The sequence below is a fragment of the Pleurodeles waltl genome, chromosome 2_1, assembly GCF_031143425.1.
Source record: "Pleurodeles waltl isolate 20211129_DDA chromosome 2_1, aPleWal1.hap1.20221129, whole genome shotgun sequence".
Classification (NCBI taxonomy): domain Eukaryota; kingdom Metazoa; phylum Chordata; class Amphibia; order Caudata; family Salamandridae; genus Pleurodeles; species Pleurodeles waltl.
Window position 1 is genome coordinate 350,778,759 of NC_090438.1, and position 24,719 is coordinate 350,803,477.

Genomic DNA, 24,719 nt, shown 5'->3' on the forward strand with positions numbered 1-24,719 from the left:
TCTCTGACATGGTCAGGCTTCCTGTAGATTTTACTCTTAACAGGCAGACTATCATCTGTGTCCATGTCACGTACACACCAGGCTGTCTGACTGGTTGTCAGGGAAAAGAGTTCAGAAAACTGACTGAGAACTTCCCTTCAGTCAGCTTGTGCTGTTCAGAGATGCAATCTGCAAAGACTACCCCATCCACTGAACCATCAATGGGGTTGTGGGCGAGAAGGTCAGTGAAAGGGTCACTCTCAGCTTCCTGCCCCACATCAGTGGCCATGAGAAAGCTCAAGTCAGCCCTGTCTGTAGGAGGCTGTCTCTCTATGTAGTGTGCAAAACTAGGCACACTGTGCATGGGGTCCAGGCAACCACACTGTTTCCAGGGGTAAAAACTAGATCACCTAATGCTCTAATTTTCAAGGCAGCTTGGGCACGCAGTTAAGATAATCTTGGAGAAGTGCAAAGCATTTGTTGTACTCACAGTATCAGCCATGAAACTCACACATTCGAAGGAATAACTCAAGACCAATTTATAAAAACACTTCATATTTTTATATCAATTTGAAGACACAAGATTACCAAAATTGGTTAGGTACTTTTTAAGATATGGATTTTTGAAGTTTTAAAAAATTCAGTCTTTCTGTGCTAAATTATGCACCATAGGAATCAATAGGCAGTCACCTTTAAAAATGCATATAAAATTGCACAGTGGGTTTTTATCAGGTTCCGCTTTTGCAGGTTGGTGGTGGTCGTCAGTGGGCACACTGTGCCAGCTGGAGAGGCTCGGGAGGCTCCCCATTCCGGCAGGAGCAGTATTGAAAAGTCTCTTGGGGCAGGTGCAGGGCCACGCCCAGTGGGCACCAGTTGGAAAAGGGTGGTTCTTGCTGATTAAAGGTGGTGCTTTGGGGTCCCCTTGTGGTGTTGAGGTCGCAAGGGGTGTGGGACCCTGGGTGCATAGCTGGCTCCCCGTTGCAGGGCGTGGGGCGGCCGGGTGCAGAGCGAGTTGATGATCCAGGAGCTGAGCGCAACAGAGCCCTTTGGAGCTGGAGATAAGTCTCTTTAAGTGCTGCTTAAAGGACAACGGGGGCACTCTGGCGGGATGTCCGGTGTGTTTCTGAAGTCCCTAGACTGGGGCTTTTCCTCCTGATCCTTTTTCAGCTCTGGAGGATCTGGTTTTCTTATTGTCCGACATCAGCTGACCAGTACCCAGGGTATTGGTACCGTACACCAGAGGATGCAGTGTCACCAAACTTGGCACACCTGCAGGGTTTGTCTGGTGGTCATCGGTGTGTCGTTGGGTCCTGCTGCGACTTCCAGTTTGGGAGATATTGACCGGTCAGTGAAGTGACCCTCACAAGGTTGCTGGTTCTTTGTTGGTTGCAGAGTAGTGCCTCCACTCAGAAGGGAGATCTTGGGTGATTTATGAAATCTGGAGGTCCTCTGAGATTCTTGCGGTCAGTCCATTGTCCAGCTCCTCCACAACAGCAATTGTCAGGTCCTGGATGCAGCAGACAGGGTTTGGCACCTTTTTCTTGTGCAGCAGGTCCACGGTTCTCGTGCCTTGGTTCTTTCTTGGTCTGGTCTTCTTTGTCCTTTCAAATGTAATTTCTTAGCCAAGGGATGCCCAATAAATACTGAATTTCATGGGCGTTTTAGAGGGAACCTGGTAGTGTCCAACGGGACACTTATCCTTGGGTGGCTACACCCTCTATAGTGACCACTTCCTGTGGGAAGGGTCACTTCCCTAAACCTAATTGGCTATTTTCCTTCCATCCAAGATGGAGGAAAATATAATAGGGGGTCCACCTCGCAGGCAACACCTTAGAGGTTGTGCATGCCAGGTCAGGCCACTCCTCCTACCCTTTGTGAGGTTTCCCACCTTTGCTCCCACCAAATGTGGGGGTTTGCAAAGAGGGAGGCCAGCTGCTGCTAGCAGCAGGCCTGAGGGGCGAGTTTCAAAGGCGGTAAGCCCTTTAAAGCTTACCAGCAGGGCAGTGCACATTCCTAGGGGAGAGGCTGTTAGCACCTCAACCCAGGAAGGGCATTGTTTAACAAACCAGAGAAACGGGGCTCTCCCCCAAGGTTTGTATATTGGCTGTCTGGAGGTGGCTGGCAGGCTGGGCAGAACCAGCCAGTAACCATGCCAGGATAGTTAGCTTTTGCAGAGGGCACCTCTAAGGTGGCCCCTGGGTACATTTTAAATAAATCCAGTACTGGTACCAGTTTGGATTTATCATTTTGAGTTGTTGGATACCAAACATCCTAGGGTTCAGAGCAGCCATCATGTAACTGGGAAACTCGTGTTGACCAGTTTCCAGCAAACACATTAAAATGGCTGCTCTGTTCACTCACTATGTCCCAGGTTTGGCAAGGACACAGCTATGCCCTCACATATAAAATGGTGCATCCTCCCTTAGGGCTGGAAGGCCTGCCAGAGGGGTGTCTTATCCATAGTGTATGCAGTGTATGGTGGACAGGGCACACGGGCAGTATGCCATGTCGAGTTTGTGTTTTAGGTTTGCACCAGAACACTCAGCCTGCAATGGAAGTGCTGTGTGCATCTGGATGCATGGCCCTAAAGGGTGGCACAATCAGTGCTGCTGCCCTGGGGGCCTACTCATAGTACCCCATGCCCTGGGCACATAGGTGCCCATTTACTAGGAAGTTATAGTGGATGCTAAGGGTTTATCCAATTACTTTTGTAATTTTGGGGAAAGAACACTGACACTGGGAACCTGGTTAGCAGGATCCCAGTGCACTCCAGTCCAAGTTGAATTCAGAAACCAGGCAAAAAGTGGGGTATACTGCAACAAGGTGCCTGTTTCCCACACTGTCACAGTAAGGTTTGAGGTGGTTGATATGCAGCACCTTGTGGGGGTTCCTTGGATTGTCCAGGTCGACCAAATAGGAGACCTTACCTTTCTTCTCCACAACGGTGTGGGAGCCACTCCACTTCTCCTGGAGTGCTCTTAGGGCCACAGGCTCCAAGACGCGCACTTTTTTCCTGGCTGGTAAACAGTCAGCACAGTCTTTTGGTCACGCCATTGCTTATGGAGCTCTTGGAATCCCTCAAGGTTTTTGGTGGCCTTTTTTACGTATTCTGTCATGTGAGAATGCAGGCCTAATACATAGTCAACTATTTATTGTTGAGGGGGTGGGGGGGTTTGAGAGGTTGCTCCCATCCCTCCTTAATAAGACTAAGAGGATCCCTAATTGGATGTCCAAAGAAGCTCAAATGGGAAGTAATCCACTCACTTCTGTGGAACCTCTCTGTAGGCAGAAAGAAGGCAAGGTAAAAGGACATCATATCTCCTTCAGAGTTTTTCTGTGAGTCCCATGATCATACCTTTAAGGGTTTTGTTGAATCTTTCAACCAACCAATTTCCTTGTGGATGATAAGGAGTGGTGAAGTTCATATGTTACACCACATTCCTTCCACATTGCTTTGAGGAATCCAGACATAAAGTTTGCACCTCTGTCGGATACAACCTCCTCAGCAGTTGATGCATCCTGGAGTTCCTTCTCCTGCTCGGTGTCTGACATGGTGTCCTGGATACCGAAGATGTCAGGTGTCTCCTGAAAACTCTGCCGCTGCATCTTTCAGCAACAAGCTCTTCCATCGTGCAGCGTCTTTTTCAACTGGAAAGACCCGCAAACGTCAGAGTCTTCTTCTTGATGATCTGGCGATAGACAAAGTCTGCAAACCTTGTGGAGATGAGTCCTCGGAAATTCCGAATGACACTTCAGACAGAAATGGAAGTGTCTGTTCCATCAGGATTTCATTCTCCAGGGTTTGGAATGGAAAAACGGCGGCCCAAAGGGCGTGGCCCGAGCATCTCGATCTAGCAGAGTTGATCAGGAAAGATGTTTCTTTGGTCCCGGAACACAAGGTAAAAGAAGTACCGAATTCAATAACAATACCGACAGACTGGAGGCTTCCTGAACAGAAAAAAGCCTAATATGGCTTCGAACCGGAGTACGATAAAAACACAACCAGACCCGACAGCAGAAGAAAACAATCTGAAGATGGAATCAATGCCCATGTGCATTACCAGAAAGAGGATGAGTCACTATACCGCGTGACTCTAAAGACTTTTCAAACAAAAACGACTTGAAACCTTCCGGACCCAACACTAGATGGCGGAAGTATGCAAATCATGTTTATCTACAGCTACACATGCAATCAAACTGTTACGCATCAAACGCGCAGAAAAAAAGGGACTGATGTCAGTACACCGACAAGGACGTCTTATGGCTCCACGGGTAAATGTACCCATCAAAAATTACACCAAGTTATTATTTGAAGCTTATATTTATGAAACTTCTTAAAAAACCAACAGGAATACTGAATATGTGACATAATGCTGACATCACAAACTGCAACACTCACCACTGATAAATTCAAATACCACAGGAACAAAATTAACATGTAAATTAACCCATAATATTAAGTACATTTCAGGCTATATTTTTAGTCACCTTTCCCTCTTTTGGACTCCCCAAAGTAACTTTTTTGGTTTCAAAATGATCTGTCATGAGACAGAATCACTAAAGTGTTTATCTGTATACTAAACAAATTACTTACTTCACAGAAAATGCCTCGCCACTCATTTTTCCTGAGAGAGGATCTAGAAAAGCCAGCTTTAAGCAGCAGAGTGTAGGCGGTCCAACTTCATACTTGATTCCAACAATCTTCATTAATTCTTGTTCCTAAGGACCAAACACATTGGAATTTCTAAAAGCACTGTGATTACTGCATTTTTATAAGACAGATGCACGTTAAGAAAGAGTACACAGAAGCTGCATTGCAAGAAAACTCCAAATGCAGACAACATACACACATCGGCAAATACCACAATCAATAAACAAGAATGAGGCAGTGTAGGAAGCTGGCTCTGTATATACTATACCAAAATGAGGTATGGTGTGTACAGAGTCCACGGCTTCCCCAGAGGCTTAACAGAGGCTAAAGTAGATAATACTAACAATCTCTTTTGTGGTAGTGTCGTCGAGCAGTTAGGCTTATTGGAGGGTAGTGCAAAGCATTTGTTGTACACACACAGTCAAGAAATGCAACACACACTCAATGACTAACTCCAGGCCAGCTGTTTTAATACAGTCAAAATATATTTTGTTACTTTATTACTAGAACCAGAAGAAATTTGTTACACCACATGTACTTTGTTTGTTTTTGCAGATAAAACAGTTTACAAGTAAGTAACACTTTTCTATTTCAAAAGTTGACACAGTATAATTTTTCATAGGAATCAATAGAGTCCTGAGGGGGAAGAGGAGTGTTAGCACAGTTAATACATAAGTACATAACTTATGATTCCAGGCTTCAGTGGTTAGGATGTCCACCGGTCAAAGTTTAGGCTGATCCCAAAAGTGCACCACCAGCAACAAGGGGCTGGCTGCGTGCAGAGGTCAGAGTTGGTGTTGGGTTTTCAATGGAATACTATGAGGACTGGGGGGTGCTCAGAAGAAAGCAGATTGCAATTAACCCCTTACCTGCTGGGCCGTTTCCCCCCCAGGGCTGAGCCCTTTTTTGGCTATTTGGGGTAGTTCGTGCTTAGGCATTCATAACTTTTTGTCCACATAAGCTATCCACGCCAAATTTGCGTCCTTTTTTTCCAACATCCTAGGGATTCTAATGGTACCCAGAGTTTGTGGTTTCCCCTGGAGGAGACCAAGAAATTAGCCAAAATACAGTGAAAATTTCGTTTTTTCCAAAAAAATGGGGAAAAAGGGCTGCCGAAGAAGGCTTGTGTTTTTTCCCCTGAAAATGGCATCAACAAAGGGTTTCTGGTGCTAAAATCACCATCTTCCCACCTTTCAGGAACGGGCAGGCTTGAATCAGAAAACTACATTTTTCAACACAAATTTGGCATTTTACTGGGACATTCACCATTTTTACTATTTTTGGTGCTTTCAGCCTCCTTCCAGTTAGCGACAGGAATGGGTGTGAAACCAATACTGGATCCCGGAAAGCTTAAACATTTCTGAAAACTAGACAAAATTCTGAATTCAGCAAGGGGTCATTTGTGTAGATCCTACAAAGTTTTCTTACAGAAAATAACAGCTGAAATAAAAAAATATTGAAACTGACCTGAAAACAACAGCCATTTTTCTTTTTGTTTTACTCTGTAACTTTTTCCTGCGATGTCAGATTTTTTAAAGCAATATACCGTTGAGTCTGCTGGACTCTTCTGGTTGCGGGGATATAAAGGGCTTGTAGGATCATCAAGAACCCTAGGTACCCAGAGCCAATAAATGAGCTGCACCCTGCAGTTGGTTTTCATTCTATACTCGGTATACAGCAATTCATTTGCTGAAATATGAAGAGTGAAAAATAGGTATCAAGAAAACCTCTGCATTTCCAAAATGGGCTCAAGATAAGGTTTTGAGGAGCAGTGGTTATTTGCACATCTCTGAATTCCGGGGTGCCCATACTAGCATGTGAATTGCAAGGCATTTCTCAAATAGACGTCTTTTTTACACACTCTCTTATATTTGGAAAGAAAAAATGTAGAGAAAGATAAAGGGCAATAACACTTGTTTTGCTATTCTATGTTCCCCCAAGTCTCCCGATAAAAATGATACCTCACTTGTGTGGGTAGGCCTAGCGCCCGCAACAGGAAATGCCCCAAAACACAACACAGAAAACAGAGCTTTTTTTTGCAAAGTGCCTACCTGTAGATTTTGGCCTCTAGCTCAGCCAGCACCTAGGGAAACCTACCAACCCTGTGCATTTTTGAAAATTAGAGACCTAGGGGAATCCAAGATGGGGTGACTTGTGGGGCTGTAACCAGGTTCTGTTACCCAGAATCCTTTGAAAACCTCAAAATGTGGCTAAAATAACACATTTTCCTCACATTTCGGTGAAAGAAAGTTCTGGAATCTGAGAGGAGCCACAAATTTCCTTCCACCCAGCGTTCCCCCAAATCTCCCGATAAAAATGGTACCTCACTTGTGTGGGTAGGCCTAGCGCCCGCAACAGGAAATGCCCCAAAACACAACGTGGACACATCAAATTTTTTCATAGAAAACAGTTCCTACCTGTGGATTTTAGCCTCTAGTTCAGCCGGCACCTGGGTAAACCTAGCAAACCAGCACATTTTTGAAAACTAGAAACCCAGGGGAATCCAAGATGGGGTGACTTGTGGGGCTCTGACCAGGTTCTGTTACCCAGAATCCTTTGCAAACATCAAAATTTGGCCAAAAAAAACACTCTTTCCTCTCATTTCGGTGACAGAAAGTTCTGGAATCTGAGAGGAGCCACAAATTTCCTTCCACCCAGCATTCCCCCAAGTCTCCCAATAAAAATGGTACCTCACTTGTGTGGGTAGGCCTGGTGCCCGCGACAGGAATAGATCACACAACGGTCAATGTTGGTCCTTAAATGAGGCAGCTGTTGCCCCTGGGGTGATCCATTCCTGACGCAGGCACTAGGTGTAGGCACTCAAGTGAGGTAGTGTTTTTATCAGGACAGGTGAGGGTATTCTGGGTAAGAAAACTTTGGGGAATCACTCAAGTCACACCTCTGTGGACTCCCCCGAATGTCTAGTTTCCAGAAATGTTTGGGTTTAGTGTGTTTCTCTATATGGCCACCGAACCCAGGACCAAAAACACAGGTGCCTGCCTTACAAAACCAGTTTGTTTTGCGATAGATCATTTTGATGTCTCCACAATACGATTTGGGCGGTGGAATTTGAGGCTGAACTAAATTGGGGAGCTCCCAAGAGAGCACTCTCTCTCTCTCTCTCTCTCTCTCTCTCTCTGCTTGCCGCCGCATTCACCTGCTCTCTGGGTTGGGCTAACCCACTATTACCCAGCTGCACAGACTGCTTGCGAAGGGACAGCAGGACTGTCCTCATCACCTCCCTCATAATGTACTGGAAGAGGAGTTATCGAATGGGACTCCTCCGACTGAAAAATCACTCCCAGAGTCTGCGCCATTGTCCTATCCCTCAGATGCTGTCTCAGTCTCTGATCCTATGTCAGAGCTGTCCTCTATAACCCGAGTGACGGCAGCAGTCATCCATCAAGATGCCATCTCTGCTATTGGCTAAACTGTTGCTCTAAAACACTAGCCTACGTAGACAGTCACAAAATCGATGGTGTGTGTAAGATATGTGCAACAGTAGAGGCCACCTTACCTGCGCTTCTTCCCTCAATCAGCACGTTCTTTCAAGACACTCAAAAAACACCTTGTCACATACCATTCGTCACAGTCTTTTAGCACCTCCTGCGCCCAGTTCAACAATCATTATTGGTGCTCCCACTCCCTCCTCCTCGGATTCCGTCATTACCACCCAGCAAAAGTGCTCTTCATCTCTCCAAACCCCCCCACCCCGCACATACATTTCATTTGTATTATAGCGCAGGTAATGGTTGACTTTACTAATGTACTCAGCTATTTACATAAAATACGGATTTGCTCTTTGCAGTAGGCATATAAACCTTCTGCGCTTCTTTATGGCACTAAAACTGCCACTAGACAAGTCTGACCCTTTTGTAGCAGAAACATAATCACAATACTTACTTGACTTTTTTATTGCTGCCTAAAAGCTACAGTTGAAAAGCGTCAGTTGAAGTATGTGCATTGCTTTGAAGACGCAAGCTGCAACTGCAAGACAACTGGTGGCAAATCTATATATATCACTTTTATATGTGGGTCTGGTTTTCCTGGGGGCCGATCGCAGCCCCCAGGGAAACCACACACACGTATTGACAAAAGTGATATATATATATATATATATATATATATATATATATATATATATATATATATCTCTATATATATCTATCTGCATAGATATATCTATAGATAGATCTATAGATATATATATATATATATACATATATACCGGGGGGGCGAGATCCCCAGGGGGCACCTACCTTTTTTTTGTTTTTTAAATACGCCCCCTGGGGGGGGGGGGGAGGGGGGTTCCGAGGTGGCCTCCCCCCCTCCCCAAGAGAAATACCTGGCATCTAGTGGTGTTTCCTGGCCCCCGATTGCAGCTCTGCCAGGAAACACTTTCAGAAGGCCTCGTAAGAAAGGGGAGACTCTCCCCTTTCTTACGAGGCCTTCCCGAACGTGGGGAAGGCCGTTTTCCCCATTGGAGCAGGAAGCAGCCGCAAGGCTGCTTCCTGCTCGGATGGGAAATCAACATTGTAACGTCACAAAGGGGCGGGTGGGGGGCGGGGGGAGACACGGAAGTGCTTCCGTGTCTCCCAGGGACAAAAATAAAAAGAAATAAATCCTCGGGAGGGCCCCCCCCCCCCCCCCCAAGTGAAATCCCTGGTGTCTAGTGGTGTTTCCTGGCCCCCGATCGCAGCTCTGCTGCGACCGGGGGACAGGAAACACTTTTAGAATGCCTCGTAAGAAAGGGGAGACTCTCCCCTTTCTTACGAGGCCTTCCCGAACGTGGGGAAGGCCGTTTTCCCCCATTGGAGCAGGAAGCGGCCGCAAGGCTGCTTCCTGCTCCGATGGGGAAATCAACATTGTAACATCACTGGGGGGCGGGGGAGACGAGGAAGAGCTTCTGTGTCTCCCAGGGACAAAAATAAAAAGAAATAAATCCTCGGGTGCATCGCACCAGAGGATTTATTAACCCCCTCCCTGGTGTCGGCCTCTGGTCGTGACCCGCACCAGGGAGGTAGGTAGTGTGGGCGTCGGCCAGTGGCCGACGCCCGCACTAAAGTGGTTAAGAACCTGTGGTTTGAGGTGACATGCCTGGGGGACTTAGGGACAAAGCTCAACACCAAACACATACATTGAGCGGCACAGGGGCAGCCAGGCGAAGGGTGCAAACACAAAGCTGGGTGCCCAATACTTTTCAAAGGGGGGACCCCTCGGGTCACAAAAGATGCATGCAGGCTGGGTCCAGGTGGTCAGTTCCGGGAAACCAAACACTGGACAGGCAGGAGAGGCGCCTCCTGAACGTTGCTGGACCGTCTGTAGGATTCTCCAAGCAGGTACATGGGTTTCCTTGGGTGTCGGGATTCTTCGTTGAATCCAGCTGCAGTCGGGTCCTCTAGATTAAGGCTGCAGGTGGCATTGTGTTGGCCAGGAAGGGTGAAACCCAGGGTGGGCACAAGGTGTGACTCACCTGCGAACCTTCTCTGGACCGGTGAGCCACCTGGATTCGGACCATGGGTGTGGGGTGCAGAATGGACCGGACTGGCGGATCCTGGGTGGTTCTGGAGCCCTTTTTGGAGTTTTATTTCTGGACAGGGCCGCTGTCTTCTGGAGTTCTTGGTCCTCTGGTGGGCAGGCAGCCCTCTGGGGGTTTGCAGAGGTTTATGGATGCATCACCTTTTTAAGAACAGTAGTCTCGAAGTTGCAGAAAGTCCAGTATGGCTGGGGCCAAGTCAGTTGTCGTCTGGAGTCTTAACTGTTGGGGTTGGCTTTGCAGCCCTCCTTTCCTGCGGTCGGAAGGAATCTGGGGAGTAAGGTTCATAGGCATTACAGGGGGCAGAGGGCAGTGTCCAATGGCTACTGTACCTGAAGGTGGCTACACCCTTCCTGTGCCCACTCCCTTGGGGACGGGGGCACATTCCTATCCCTATTGGTCCCTTTCCTCCAAACCAAGATGGAGGATTTTGCAAGGAGGGGGTCACTTCAGCTCTGGACACCTTAGGGGTAGGTCCTAGTTGCAGTGGTCACTCCTCCCTGTTTTACCTAATTTTCCCATTGCACCTGCCGCCAGAAGTGGGGCTTGGTCCCGAGGCGGGCATCTCAACTAGCTGGAGTGCCCTGGGGCACTGTAACAGGAGGCCTGAGCCTTTGAGGCTCACCGCCAAGTGTTACAGTTCCTGTAGGGGGAAGGTGTGAAGCACCTCCACCCAGAGCAGGCTTTGTTTCGGACATCAGAGAGCACAAAGGTTCTCACCTTATGGGGCCAGAAACGTATCTATTAGTGGCAGGGTGGCACATACTAGTCAGTCCTGCACTAAAGGGTCAGGTAAAATACAGGGGGCATCTCTAAGATGCCCTCTGTGTGCATTTTACAATAAATCCAACAGTGGCATCACTGTGGGTTTATTGTGCTGAGAAGTTTGATACAAACCTTGAAAGTCTTCAGTGAAGCTATCATGGAGCTGTGGATTTCGTAATGACAAACTCTCAGCCCAGGTACTCAATATGGCCATATTACACTTACAATATCTAAGAATGGACTTAGACACTTTAGGAGCATATTGCTCATGCAGCTATGTCCTCACCTGTGGTATAGTGCACCCTGCCTTAGGGCTATAACCTACAGGCAGTGATTTGTGGGCATGGCACCCCGAGAGGGATGCCAGGTCAACTTTACCTTTTTCCCCCACCAACACACACAATCTGCAATGGCAGTGTGCAAGTGTTTGGTGAGGGGGTCCCTTACGGTGGTACAACACATGCAGCAGCCCTTAGGGACCCTCCCTGGTCACACAGCCCTTGGTGCCACTGGTACCTTTTACAAGGGACTTAGCTGTGTGCCTGGGTTGTGCCAATTGTGAAAACAATGGTACAGTTTAGGGAAAGAAGCCTGGTGCTAGGGTCTGCTCCCAGCACACACTCAGGTAAGTTAGCATCAAAACCAGGTAAAATAAAGTGTGTGTGTGTGTGTGTATAGATATATTTGGGAAAATGTCACTTACCCAGTGTACATCTGTTCGTGGCATGTTCCGCTGCAGATTCACATACTGTGCATTATCCTGCCATCTAGTGTTGGGCTCGGAGTGTTACAAGTTGTTTTTCTTCAAAGAAGTGTTTTCGAGTCACGAGATCGGGTGACTCCTCCTCTTCGGTTCCACTGCGCATCGGCATCGACTCCATTGTTAGATTGTTTTCCCGCGGAGGGTAAGGAAGGAGTGATAGAGTATATAGGTAAAAGATAAGAGATGTCCATGCTAATGCAAATATATATATACATATGTACAAATGTTTGTAACTTAAACGGCTACAGGCTCCCGGGGAGGTGGGAGGGTGCATGTGAATCTACAGCAGAACATGCCACGAACAGATGTACACTGGGTAAGTGACATTTTCCGTTCAATGGCATGTGTAACTGCAGATACACATACTGTGCATAGACTACAAAGCAGTTTGCCCTTCCATAAAAATAGCCGTGGTTAGCCTGTAGGAGTTGAAGTTGTTTGAAATAATGTTCTAAGTACTGCTTGGCCTACTGTGGCTTTTTGTCATGATAAAATGTCTACACAGTAGTGTTTTGTGAATGTATGTGGTGTTGACCGAGTGGCTGCTTTACATATTTCAGCCATTGGTAGATTCCGTAAGAAAGGCACTGTAGCACCTTTTTTCCTTGTAGAATGTGCTTAGGAGTAACTAAGAGTTGTCTTTTGGCTTTAATGTACCATGTTTAGAAGCATCTTACAATCCATCTTGCTAAACCTTGTTTTGATATGGGATTGCCTGTATGAGGTTTTTGGAAGGGTACAAAGAGTTGTTTAGTCTTTCTGAATGGCTTAGTTCTGTCTACATACTACATTAAAGCTCTTTTGATGTCTAATGTATGTAGAGCTATTTCTGCCACAGAATCTGGCTGTGGGAAGAAGACTGGCAGTTCCACCGTTTGATTTATATGAAATGGTGATACAACCTTCGGAAGAAATTTTGGGTTTGTTCTTAGTACAACTTTATGCTTGTGTACTTGGAAGAACAGTTCTTCAATAGTAAGGGCTTGGATTTCACTTACTCTTCTCAAAGAGGTAATTACCACTAGGAAGGCAACTTTCCATGTTAAGAATTGCATTTGGCAGGAGTGCATGGGCTCAAAAGATGGTCCCATAAACCGTGTAAGTACTATATTTAAATTCCAAGAAGGGACTGGTGGTGTTCTGGGTGGAATGATACGTTTCAAACCTTTCATGAAAGCTTTAATGACAGGAACTCTAAATAAGGAGATGTGCTGTATATTTTGTAAATATGCTGAAACTGCAGCAAGATGAATTTTTGTTGAAGAGAATGCTAAATGTGATTTTTGCAAACGAAGTAACTAGCATACAGTGTCTTGTATTGATGCTGTAAAGGGTCAATATGTTTAGATTGACAGTAATATACAAATCTTTTCCATTTGTTTGCATAGCACTGTTTAGTAGTGGGTTTTCTTGCTTGTTTAATAACTTCCATACATTCTGATGGGAGTTGTAAATATCCAAACTCCATGACTTCAGGAGTCAAATTGCTAGATTGAGTGAATTGGGATTTGGGTACCTGATTTGGTTTTTGTTTTGTGTCAACAGATCTGGTCTGGTTCGGAGTTTGGAGTGTGGTACTACTGACAGGTCTAATAATGTTGTGTACCACAGTTGACGTGCCCATGTTGGTGCTATGAGTATCATGCTGAGTGAAGTTTGTCGCAACATATTGACTAGAAACAGAAGGAGTGGGAGAGGGGGAAAAGCGTAAGCGTAATCCCTGACCAATTGATCCATAGAGCATTGCCCTTGGATAGGGGATGTAGGTGCCTGGATGCGAAGTTTTGGCATTTTGGCCCTCATTACAACCCTGGCGGACTGCGGAAAAAGGGCTGTAAGAGCGCAAACAGGCCGGTGCTCATTACCGCCCCATTATGACATTGGCGATTTGGCATATGCCAAACTGTCAATGTCCTGCACCGTCTGCCACGGCGGTAACAACCTCCAGGCTGGAGACAACAGTCTCCAGCCCGGCAGCCGTCACTAGACTGCCAGCGGTATCAGGAGCCCGCATACCGCCATGGATTTCGTGGGGTTTCATACTGCCACGAAATCCATGGCAGTATGTACCTTCAGTGCCAGGGAATTCATTCCCTGGCACTGATTAGGGTCTCCCCCTTCCCATAGTCCTCCCCCAACACCCACGACCCCCATCCCACCCTCCAACTGTGGTAGGATCCCCTTCCCGCCCATCCTCCCCCATTGAAACCCCCATACATACCCCCCAAAACCCCACATGCACGCTCACACCACTCACACACATACACGCGCACATACATGGACACATGCACACATACATACACGTTACATTTCCCTTACACACATTACACCCCCGCATGCATACATGCACTCACACAACCCCTTTACACACGCACACGAACACCCCCATGCACGCACATACCACACAACACCCCCTACCCATCTCCCCTAACGGACAATCACCTTACCTGTTCCGGTGATTCTCCGGGAGGGAACGGGATCCATGGGGGCTGCTCCACTGACGTGGCGGTGACGGTGGAGCAGCCTTCACTTCACTGCAGACCGCCAGTATGGCTGCTGGCAGCTCTCCGTCCTAAAAAGGGCGGAGGGTTGCCAACAGTCATAATATGGTTGGCGGAAGACCACCACCACTGGCGGACTTCAGCCCGGCGGAACCTCGGCGGTCTTGTGAAAAGACCGCCGAGGTTGAAATGAGGGCCTTTGTATTTTCACTTGTGTCGAGCAGATCTAGGTTTGGCATTCCCCAATGTTGAAAGTATTTTTGAAGTACTTGAGGATGAATCTCCCATCCGTGTGTTTGTTGGTGATTTCTGCTGAGGATATCCGTTAATTGATTGTCTATCCCTGGAATGTATGGTGCTAACAGGTGAATTTGGTTGTGGATTGCCCATTTCCAAATCTTCTGGGCTAGAAGGGAGAGTTGGGATGAATGTGTCCCTCCCCGTTTGTTTAGGTAATTCATGGTTGTCATGTTGTCTGTTTTGATAAGAACATTCTTCTGTGTGAGAAGAGGTTGAAAAGCTTTGAGGGCTAGGAAGACAGCTAACAACTCCAAGTGATTTATATATAGCTGCCTGTGTTTGGCATCCCATTGCCCTTGAATGTTGTGATTGTTTAGGTGAGCTCCCCAACCAATCATTGATGCATCTGCTGTAATTATGGTCTGAGGCACAGGGTCTTGAAATTGCCGCCCTTTGCTTAGATTTGTGGAATTCCACCACTGAAGGGACATGCATGTTTGGCAGTCTATCAATACTAGATCTTGAAGTTGACAATTTGCCTGTGACCATTGTTGTGCAAGGCACTTTTGTAAGGGCCGCATGTTTAGGCTTGCGTGTGGAACAATTGCAATACATGATGCCATCATCCCTAAAATCTTCATGACAAATCTGACAGTTTATCTTTGATTTGTTTGTATGTGTGTGATTACATTTTGGAAGTCTTGTGTCCTTTGTGTATTTGGACATGCTAGCACTTGCTGAGTATTTAGTATTGCACCCAAATACTGTTGTATTTGTGCCGGATGGAGATGTGATTTTTGGTAGTTTATTGAGAACCCTAGTGTGTGCAAGGTTTGTATTACGTAATGCGTATGATTTTGGCATTGCGTATGACTGTTTGATTTTATTAGCCAATCGTTTAGATATGGAAAGACATGTATATGTTGTCTTCTTAGGTAGGCTGAGACTACCGCTAGGCACTTTGTGAATACCCTTTGGGCTGTTGTTATTCCAAAGGGCAACACTCTGAACTGATAGTGCTTTCCTTGGATGACAAACCTGAGATATTTTCTGTGTGCAGGATGGATGGGTATATGAAAATACGCATCTTTGAGGTCTAGTGCCGTCATGAAATCATGTTTTGGAAGTAGTGGGATAACATCTTGTAGAGATACCATGTGAAAATGTTCTTACAGGATGTAAAGATTGAGGTTCCTGACATCTAATATTGGCCTTAGGGTGCCATCCTTTTTGGGAATTAGGAAATATAGTGAGTAATGAAAATGTCACTTACCCAGTGTACATCTGTTCGTGGCATTAGTCGCTGCAGATTCACATGTTTGGCACAGTCCGCTGCCTGGTGTTGGGCTCGGAGTATTACAAGTTGTTTTTCTTCGAAGAAGTCTTTTTGGTCACGGGACCGAAGGACTCCTCCCTCCTCGGCTCCATTGCGCATGGGCGTCGACTCCATCTTAGATTGTTTTCCCCGCAGAGGGTGAGGATGGAGTTGTTTGGTATAAATAGTGCCCATGCAATGGAGTGAATATGTATGTACGATAAGAGTTTCTAATAATTATTTACAAATGTTCAGATGTTTAAGATTTATGATCTACTTCTAAACGGCTACAGGCTTCCCGGGGAGGTGGGAGGGTACATGTGAATCTGCAGCGACTAATGCCACGAACAGATGTACACTGGGTAAGTGACATTTTCAGTTCGATGGCATATGTTGCTGCAGATACACATGTTTGGCATAGACTATAAAGCAGTTACCTCCCCTAAAAGCGGTGGTTTAGCCTGTAGGAGTTGAAGTAGTTTGGAATAATGTTCTTAGTACAGCTTGGCCCACTGTAGCTTGTTGTGCATTTAGTACGTCTACACAGTAGTGTTTAGTAAACGTATGAGGCGTAGACCAGGTTGCAGCCTTACATATTTCGCTCATAGGAATGTTTCCTAGAAAGGCCATTGTAGCACCTTTCTTTCTGGTTGAGTGTGCCTTTGGTGTAATAGGCAATTCTCTTTTGGCTTTAAGATAGCATGTTTGAATGCATCTGACTATCCATCTAGCAATGCCTTGTTTAGAGATTGGATTTCCTATGTGTGGTTTTTGAAAAGCTATGAACAGTTGTTTTGTTTTCCTGATTAGCTTTGTTCTGTCAATGTAATACATTAGTGCTCTTTTGATGTCTAATGTATGTAGTGCCCTTTCAGCCACAGAATTTGGTTGTGGGAAGAACACTGGCAATTCTACTGTTTGATTTAAATGGAATGGTGAGATTACTTTTGGCAGAAATTTTGGATTTGTTCTTAGAACTATTTTATTGTTGTGTATTTGAATAAATGGTTCTTGTATGGTAAATGCCTGTATTTCACTTACTCTTCTGAGGGATGTGATTGCAATGAGAAATGCGACCTTCCAGGTTAGATATTGCATTTCACAGGAATGCATGGGTTCGAAAGGTGGACCAATGAGTCTTGTTAAGACGATGTTAAGATTCCATGAAGGAACTGGTGGTGTTTTTGGTGGTATAATTCTTTTTAGCCCTTCCATGAATGCTTTAATAACTGGTATTCTAAATAGAGACGATGAATGAGTAGTTTGTAGGTAAGCAGATATTGCTGCGAGGTGTATTTTTATAGATGAAAAAGCGAGATTTGCTTTTTGCAAATGTAGTAAGTATCCTACTATGTCTTTAGTAGAGGCATGTAATGGTTGTATTTGATTGGCATGGCAGTAGTAAACAAATCTTTTCCACTTAGATGCATAGCAGTGTCTAGTGGAAGGTTTTCTAGCTTGTTTTATGACCTCCATGCATTCTTGTGTGAGGTCTAAGTGTCCGAATTCTAGGATTTCAGGAGCCAAATTGCCAGATTCAATGATGCTGGGTTTGGATGCCTGATCTGTTGTTTGTGTTGTGTTAACAGATCTGGCCTGTTGGGTAGTTTGACATGCGGTACTAGTGAAAGGTCTAGTAGAGTTGTATACCAAGGTTGTCTTGCCCATGTGGGTGCTATCAGTATGAGTTTGAGTTGGTTTTGACTCAACTTGTTTACTAGATATGGAAGGAGAGGGAGAGGGGGAAAAGCGTACGCAAATATCCCTGACCAACTCATCCATAGAGCATTGCCTTGTGATTCGCGGTGTGGGTACCTGGATGCGAAGTTTTGGCATTTTGAGTTTTCTTTTGTTGCGAACAAATCTATCTGGGGTGTTCCCCAAATTTGAAAGTACTTGTTCAGAACTTGGGGGTGAATTTCCCATTCGTGGACTTGTTGGTGGTCTCGCGAAAGGTTGTCTGCTAGTTGGTTTTGTATTCCTGGAATAAATTGTGCTATTAGGCGAATGTTGTTGTGAATCGCCCACTGCCAAATTTTTTGCGTTAGGAGGCACAATTGTGTTGAGAGTGTTCCTCCTTGTTTGTTTAAATAATACATTGTTGTCTGTTTTGACAAGAATGTATTTGTGTGTTATTATGGGTTGGAAGGCTTTTAACGCTAGAAATACTGCTAACAGTTCTAGGTAATTGATATGAAATTTTGTTTCGTGTATATCCCATTGTCCTTGAATGCTGTGGTGATTGAGGTGTGCTCCCCACCCTGTCATGGAAGCATCTGTTGTTATAACGTATTGAGGCACTGGGTCCTGAAATGTCCGCCCTTTGTTTAAATTTTGCTGTTCCACCATAGAAGCGAGAGGTATGTTTGGCGGTCTACCAACACCAGATTTTGAAGTTGACCCTGTGCCTGTGACCATTGTGATGCTAGACACTGTTGTAAGGGTCGCATGTGTAGTCTTGCGTTTGGGACAATGGCTATGCATGATGACATCATGCCTAGAAGTTTTAGCACAAATTTTGCTTGTATCTTTTGGTTTGGAAACATAGCACTTATTACCTTGTGGAATGCCTGCACTCTTTGTGGACTTGGAGTGGCAATTCCTTTTGATGTGTTGATGGTTGCTCCTAGATATTGTTGTGTTTGACACGGTTCTAGGTGTGATTTTGTATAGTTGATGGAAAACCCCAGTTTGTGAAGGGTTTGTATGACAAATGTGGTGTCGTTTGCGCATTTTTTTACTGTGTTGGTCTTGATTAGCCAATCGTCTAGGTAAGGGAACACATGTATCTGTTGTCTCCTGATGTGTGCTGCTACTACTGCTAGACATTTTGTGAACACTCTTGGTGCAGTTGTTATTCCGAATGGCAACACCTTGAATTGGTAATGTATTCCTTTGAATACGAACCGTAGGTACTTTCTGTGAGAAGGGTGTATTGGTATATGAAAGTACGCATCCTTGAGGTCTAATGTGGTCATGTAATCTTGCTGTTTGAGCAGTGGAATGATGTCTTGTAGTGTGACCATGTGAAAATGGTCCGATATGATGTAGGTATTTAGTGTCCTGAGATCTAATATTGGTGTTAATGTTTTTGTTTTTTTTGGAATTAGAAAGTACAGGGAGTAAACTCCTGTGTTTTTTTGTTGTACTGGTACTAACTCTATTGCATCCTTTTGCAGTAGTGCTTGAACTTCTAGTCCTAAAAGTTCTAAATGTTGTGGTGACATTTTGCGTGTTTTGGGGGGGATGTTTGGTGGGAAGTTTTGGAACCCTATGCAATAGCCATGTTGGATTATTGCTAATACCCAATTGTCTGTTGTAATCTGTTGCCAAGATTGGTAGAATTGGCTTAGTCTTCCCCCCACTGGTGTTGAGTGAAGGGGTTGCGTGACTTGAAAGTCACTGTTTAGGTGGAGGTGTTTTTGGAGTCTGGAATCTTCCCCTACTCCTTGGGAATTGACCCCCCCGATATCCCCTGAAACCTCCCCTTTGGAAGGAACCCTGATATGGTGTGGTTCTTGTTTGTTGGCTGGTGGTGTTTGTGGGTTGGCCACGAAACCCCCCTCTAAATGGAGTTTTTCCGAAAGAGCCTCTGCTCTGCGGGGAGTAGAGTGCGCCCATGGCCTTGGCCGTGTCTGTGTCCTTTTTAAGTTTTTCAATGGCTGTATCCACTTCAGAGCCAAACAGTTGTTTCTCGTTGAAGGGCATATTAAGGACAGCCTGCTGGATTTCAGGTTTGAAGCCTGAAGTGCGTAGCCAAGCGCGTCTCCTTATGGTGACAGCAGTGTTGACTGTTCTTGCTGCAGTATCGGCTGCGTCTAGTGAAGAGCGGATTTGATTGTTTGAGATCGTTTGTCCCTCTTCCACTATTTGCTGCGCCCTTTTTTGGTATTCCTGGGGAAGATGGTCTACGAGAAGTTGCATCTCGTCCCAGTGTGCGCGGTCATATCTGGCCAGCAGCGCTTGTGAATTTGCGATGCGCCACTGGTTGGCTGCCTGTGATGCTACTCTTTTCCCTGCCGCATCAAATTTTCGGCTTTCTTTGTCCGGAGGTGGGGCGTCGCCAGATGTATGTGAATTTGCTCTCTTGCGAGCTGCCCCTACTACCACGGAGTCAGGTGGTAACTGCGAAGTAATAAACACTGGGTCTGTGGGTGGTGGTTTGTATTTCTTATCCACCCTTGGGGTGATGGCTCTTGATTTTACGGGCTCTTCAAAAATTTGTTTTGCGTGCCGTAACATCCCTGGTAGCATTGGGAGACATTGATATTGGCTGTGTGTAGCCGAGAGGGTGTTAAATAAAAAATCATCCTCTATAGGATCGGAATGCAGTTGGACATTGTGGAATTCTGCTGCCCTAGCCACCAGTTGCGAGTATGAGGTACTGTCCTCTGGCGGTGACGGCTTTGTGGGGTATGACTCGGGATCATTGTCCGGCACTGGGGTGTCATACAGGTCCCAAGCGTCTTGATCCTGATCGTCATGACTTATGGTAGTTTGCGCTGGTGAGTGCATTTGTGGCGGTGTTTGTGCCGGCGATGCCTGTGGTGGAGAGGGCGGAGGCGTGACTTTTTTAACCACTTTGGCTTGTGGTTGTGCGTCATCCTTTGGAAGTCCGATCCTTCTTTTCCTCATGATTGGGGGAAGGGTTGATATCATCCCTGTGTCTTGCTGGATGTACAGTCTCTTTTGTGTGTAGTCCGATTCTACACTTTGGAGCTCTTGTCCAAATCTGTGCATTTGGCCACTTATTCCTTGTTCCTCTGAGTAGGATGAAGGTGTGGTATTTTTCGGCGCAGAGAGATAATCTTTTTTCGGTTTCGGCACCGACAGAATTTTCATTCCTTTCGGCATGGATTCTCGGTGCCGATGTTTTTCGGTGCCGGTATCTTGTTTTTGTCTCTCGGAGCCGCTTTCTCGGCTCCGAGGTTGCTCCATGGCGGTCCCTCGACCGGAGTCGGGTGTCTTCGCTATGGGCGTGCCCTTTTTCGGCGCCTTCGACGGGTCGCCTGCTTTATGGGTCGAGCCATGGCCTGTTGGCAGTGGCGTCCCCTGGGCTTTCGGTTTGTCGATGGATTTACTTTTCGACGTCTTACTCACAGTTTGTTGCTGTTGTTCGACGTCGGAGTCTCCGGATTCTGATTCCGGAACCGAGAATGTTGCCTCTTCCTCGTCGAAACGTTGTTTTGTCGACGTGGACGCCATTTGTTGACGCCTGGCTCTTCGGTCCCGGAGTGTTTTTCTGGACCGGAAGGCTCGACAGGCTTCACAGGTATCCTCCTTGTGCTCGGGGGACAAGCACAAGTTACAGACCAAGTGCTGATCTGTATAAGGATACTTACTGTGACATTTTGGGCAGAAACGAAACGGGGTCCGTTCCATCGGCTTCGATGTCGCACGCGGTCGGGCCGACCAGGCCCCGATGGGGGATCGAAACTACCCCAAAGTCTTCTGATGATCGGTGTCGATGTACCTAACTATCCCGATACCGAACGGAACAATACCGACGCTTTCTTCCGAGATTCTGACTAACTTTCCGAACCGAAACACGGAGCGAAAAGGAATACGTCCGAACCCGACAGCGGAAAAAAACAATCTAAGATGGAGTCGACGCCCATGCGCAATGGAGCCGAGGAGGGAGGAGTCCTTCGGTCCCGTGACCAAAAAGACTTCTTCGAAGAAAAACAACTTGTAATACTCCGAGCCCAACACCAGGCAGCGGACTGTGCCAAACATGTGTATCTGCAGCAACATATGCCATCGAACACTCCTTTCCCTATTTGAGATTGAGGTACCAATTCTATTGCTTGTTTGATTATAGATTGGACTACTTCTTGTAACAGACTGATGTGTTCTGTGGATAGTTTGTGTGATCTTGGTGGTATATTTGGAGGAGTGTGTATCAATTCTAGGCAATAGCCATTACGGATAATTGGTAGTACCCAATTGTCTGTGGTAATGTTTTGCCAATTTGTGTGGAACTGTTGTAGTCTTCCCCCCACAGGAAAGGTGTGGAGTGGAAGGGATTGAGAAAAAGTCACTGTTTAGGGTGATGTGGAGGTTGCTTAGAGGTTTGAAATTTCCCTCTATTTCTGGGGTACTGTCCTATATACGTGCCCCTAAAACCACCTCATTGGTATTGTGGTTGGTAGGTTGGTTTTGCCTGTGATGTAGATGCCTCTGTTGTCTGCGGTCTGAACCCACCTCGAAACTGAGGTTTCCGAAAGAATCCCCTGTATGGTGTGGAATATAGTGCGCCCATTGCTTTTGCTGTGTCTGAATCCTTTCTTATTTTTTTTTATGGCTGTGCCAACTTCTGGCCCAAAAAGATGCTTTTTGTGAAAAAAGGCATATTTAACACAGCCTGCTGTATTTCTGGTTTAAAACCAGAGGATCTGAGTCATGCATGCCTGCGTATTGTGACTGCAGTATTGACACTCCTAGCAGCAGTGTCTTCTGCACCTAGGGCGGATCGAATTTGATTGTTAGTAATGGCTTGCCCTTCTTCCACTACTTGTTGTGCCCTCTTCTGGTGTTCTTTGGGGAGATGCTGGATTATGTCTTGCATCTCGTCCCAATGGGCTCTGTCATAGCGAGCTAACAGTGCTTGTGAGTTGGCTATCCTCCACTGATTTGCTGCTTGGGATGCTACTCGTTTCCCTGCATTATCGAATTTCCTGCTCTCCTTATCAGGTGGGGGCGCATATCCTGATGACTGACTGTTTTGTCTTTTCCTGGCAGTGCTAACGAGAACAGAATCTGGAGGTACCTGATGGGTAATGTAATCAGGATCAGAGGGTGGAGGTTTATATTGTATGTCTATCCTTGGTGTTATTATATGTGCCTTAACAGGTTCACTAAATATCTGATCTGCGTGTTTTAACATGCCCAGGAGCATGGGAAGGCATTGATATTTAGAGTGTGTCGAGGATAGGGTGTTAAACAAGAAATTCTCTTCTAGGGATTCTGTATGCATGATAACCCCATGGTATGCTGCAGCCCTAGCTATAACTTGATTGTAGACCATGCTATCCTCAGGTGGTGAAGGTTTAGAGGGTTAGCTATCTGGGTCATTGCTAGGAATGGGATCTGGATCATAAAGGTCCCATGGATCCACATTGTCCTGTTGTGAGTCAAAAGAGTGAGTGGGTGACTGCACTGGTGCAGGACTAGTAGATGTGGAGAGTGAGGAGGAGAAGATTGAGGAGGTGGTGGTTTCTCCTTCTGCATTGGCACTTTTGCTGGAGGCTACATAGTGTCCAATTCCTCCTGAAAGGCTAGCTTTCTTTTTGGTTTCAGAGGAGGTGCTGTCTGGATTCTGCCTGTTTCTTTATGGATGTGGATGCTGGACTGCCTTTCATCCATAACTTCAAGTATTGGTTGTACTTGATACTTCTCTTCAGAGGGTTTGTGGCTTTCTTTAAGTCTTTTTGAAAGTCCATGTTCCTTTGTTTATGCTGGCCTTTTCCGCTCCGAAGCAGGGTTTTTCGGGATCGAAAAAGATGATGCTGTCGATGCTCTCAGCTCCGGAAGTGATTTTCTAATTTTCGACTCGAAAAATGATGTTTGCTGGAGTCGGACATGGAGCTCTTTGTTGCCTCCGATGTTTTAGGAGGAGTGGCCTTTTTCGGTGCCGAACTGGTAAGTTGGTCACCGGTAGTATTTTTACGGGCTGAGCCATGGCCTTCCGGCCGTGGCGTATCCAAGGCCTTATGTTTTTGCTTTTGTGAGGGTACAGGGGCAGGCATACTCACATGTTGTCCTGCTGTGACCAGTCTGTCTTCTTCTGATTCCTGTTCGGATTCGGGATCTCAAACCAAGACCGCTGTTTGCATCATTTCTACCTCCTCCACGTCGAGATGTTCGCTGCTTCTCGATGCCATTTCGAGTCTTCGTACCCTCCTGTCTCGAAGAGTCTTTTTAGATCGGAAAGATCCACAGGCCTCGCAATTTTCTTCCCGATGATCCGGGGAAAGGCAAAGATTGCAAACCAGATGCTGGTCTGTATACGGGTATTTCGCATGGCAGCGAGGACAGAACCGGAATGGTGTCCGATTCATGAGGCTCCCACGCGGTCGGCCCGAATCGAAACAATACCAACGAAAAGAGAGTTTTTCAACGTTTTCCAAATCGAAATCTCGGAGTGAGAGGAAGCACGTCCGAACCCGATGGCGGAAAGAAAACAATCTAGTAATAGAGTCGATGCCCATGCACAATGGAACCGAAGAGGAGGAGTCATGCGATCTTGTGACTCAAAAACACTTCTTTGAAGAAAAACAACTTGTAACACTCCAAGCCCAACACTAGATGGCAGAATAATGCACAGCATGTGTATCTGCAGCTACACATGCCATTGAACATAAATATATATGGAGGAGGGAGGAGTTAATCATGCCAAAAGGGGCTCTTTCATACAGGCAGCTTTAGAATTTCTAAGGCACTGGCAGAAGTTGCAAAGATCTGCATGTCTTACGTCAAGCTTCCGACCTCTAGCATATAAAATTTAACAAGGGCAAGAAAATCGCTGCCATTTTGAGGTATCTGGCCAGGGAATCTGAAAAAATAAATCTGTGAAAAAGTGTTAAAAATAGCATCACTTACACCAGTAAGTAGGGTGAGGTTGTACAGCAGACACACATACTTAATGAGCTGTCTAAATCTATTCCCAATGGGTACAGATTGGAACATTAAGGAACATTAAGCTCTTTTGGAATGTCTTCTGTGATGAAAGACTCATGTAATATTTTGATTTGAAGTTCTAGGACTTTAGGAGCAATACCAGTAAGGACAAAGACTTCTGAAGCGTATTAAACACTTGTATTATACAGTTCTGTCATCAAAAGACAGATGGCTCACTCTATACTGTGCATAAGGACAATGCCAAAAGGATTTGCTCATCTGCTGCTGCTAAAACTACTCCTCTTAGGACAAAATACCTTCTTTAGATACTTGCATGCATGTTCTCAACA

General features: G+C 45.9%; 1 protein-coding gene across 2 annotated transcripts in view; it reads right to left on the reverse strand.

The window, feature by feature from the left end:
- BRWD3 (bromodomain and WD repeat domain containing 3) overlaps positions 1 to 24,719 on the reverse strand; it is a 993,456-nt gene that overhangs the window by 585,755 nt on the left and 382,982 nt on the right. For both annotated transcript variants that reach the window (XM_069212579.1, XM_069212580.1), the window contains exon 26: positions 4,574 to 4,698. In XM_069212579.1, the coding sequence (XP_069068680.1) occupies positions 4,574 to 4,698 (125 nt within the window). The remainder of the gene's footprint in view (positions 1 to 4,573; positions 4,699 to 24,719) is intronic.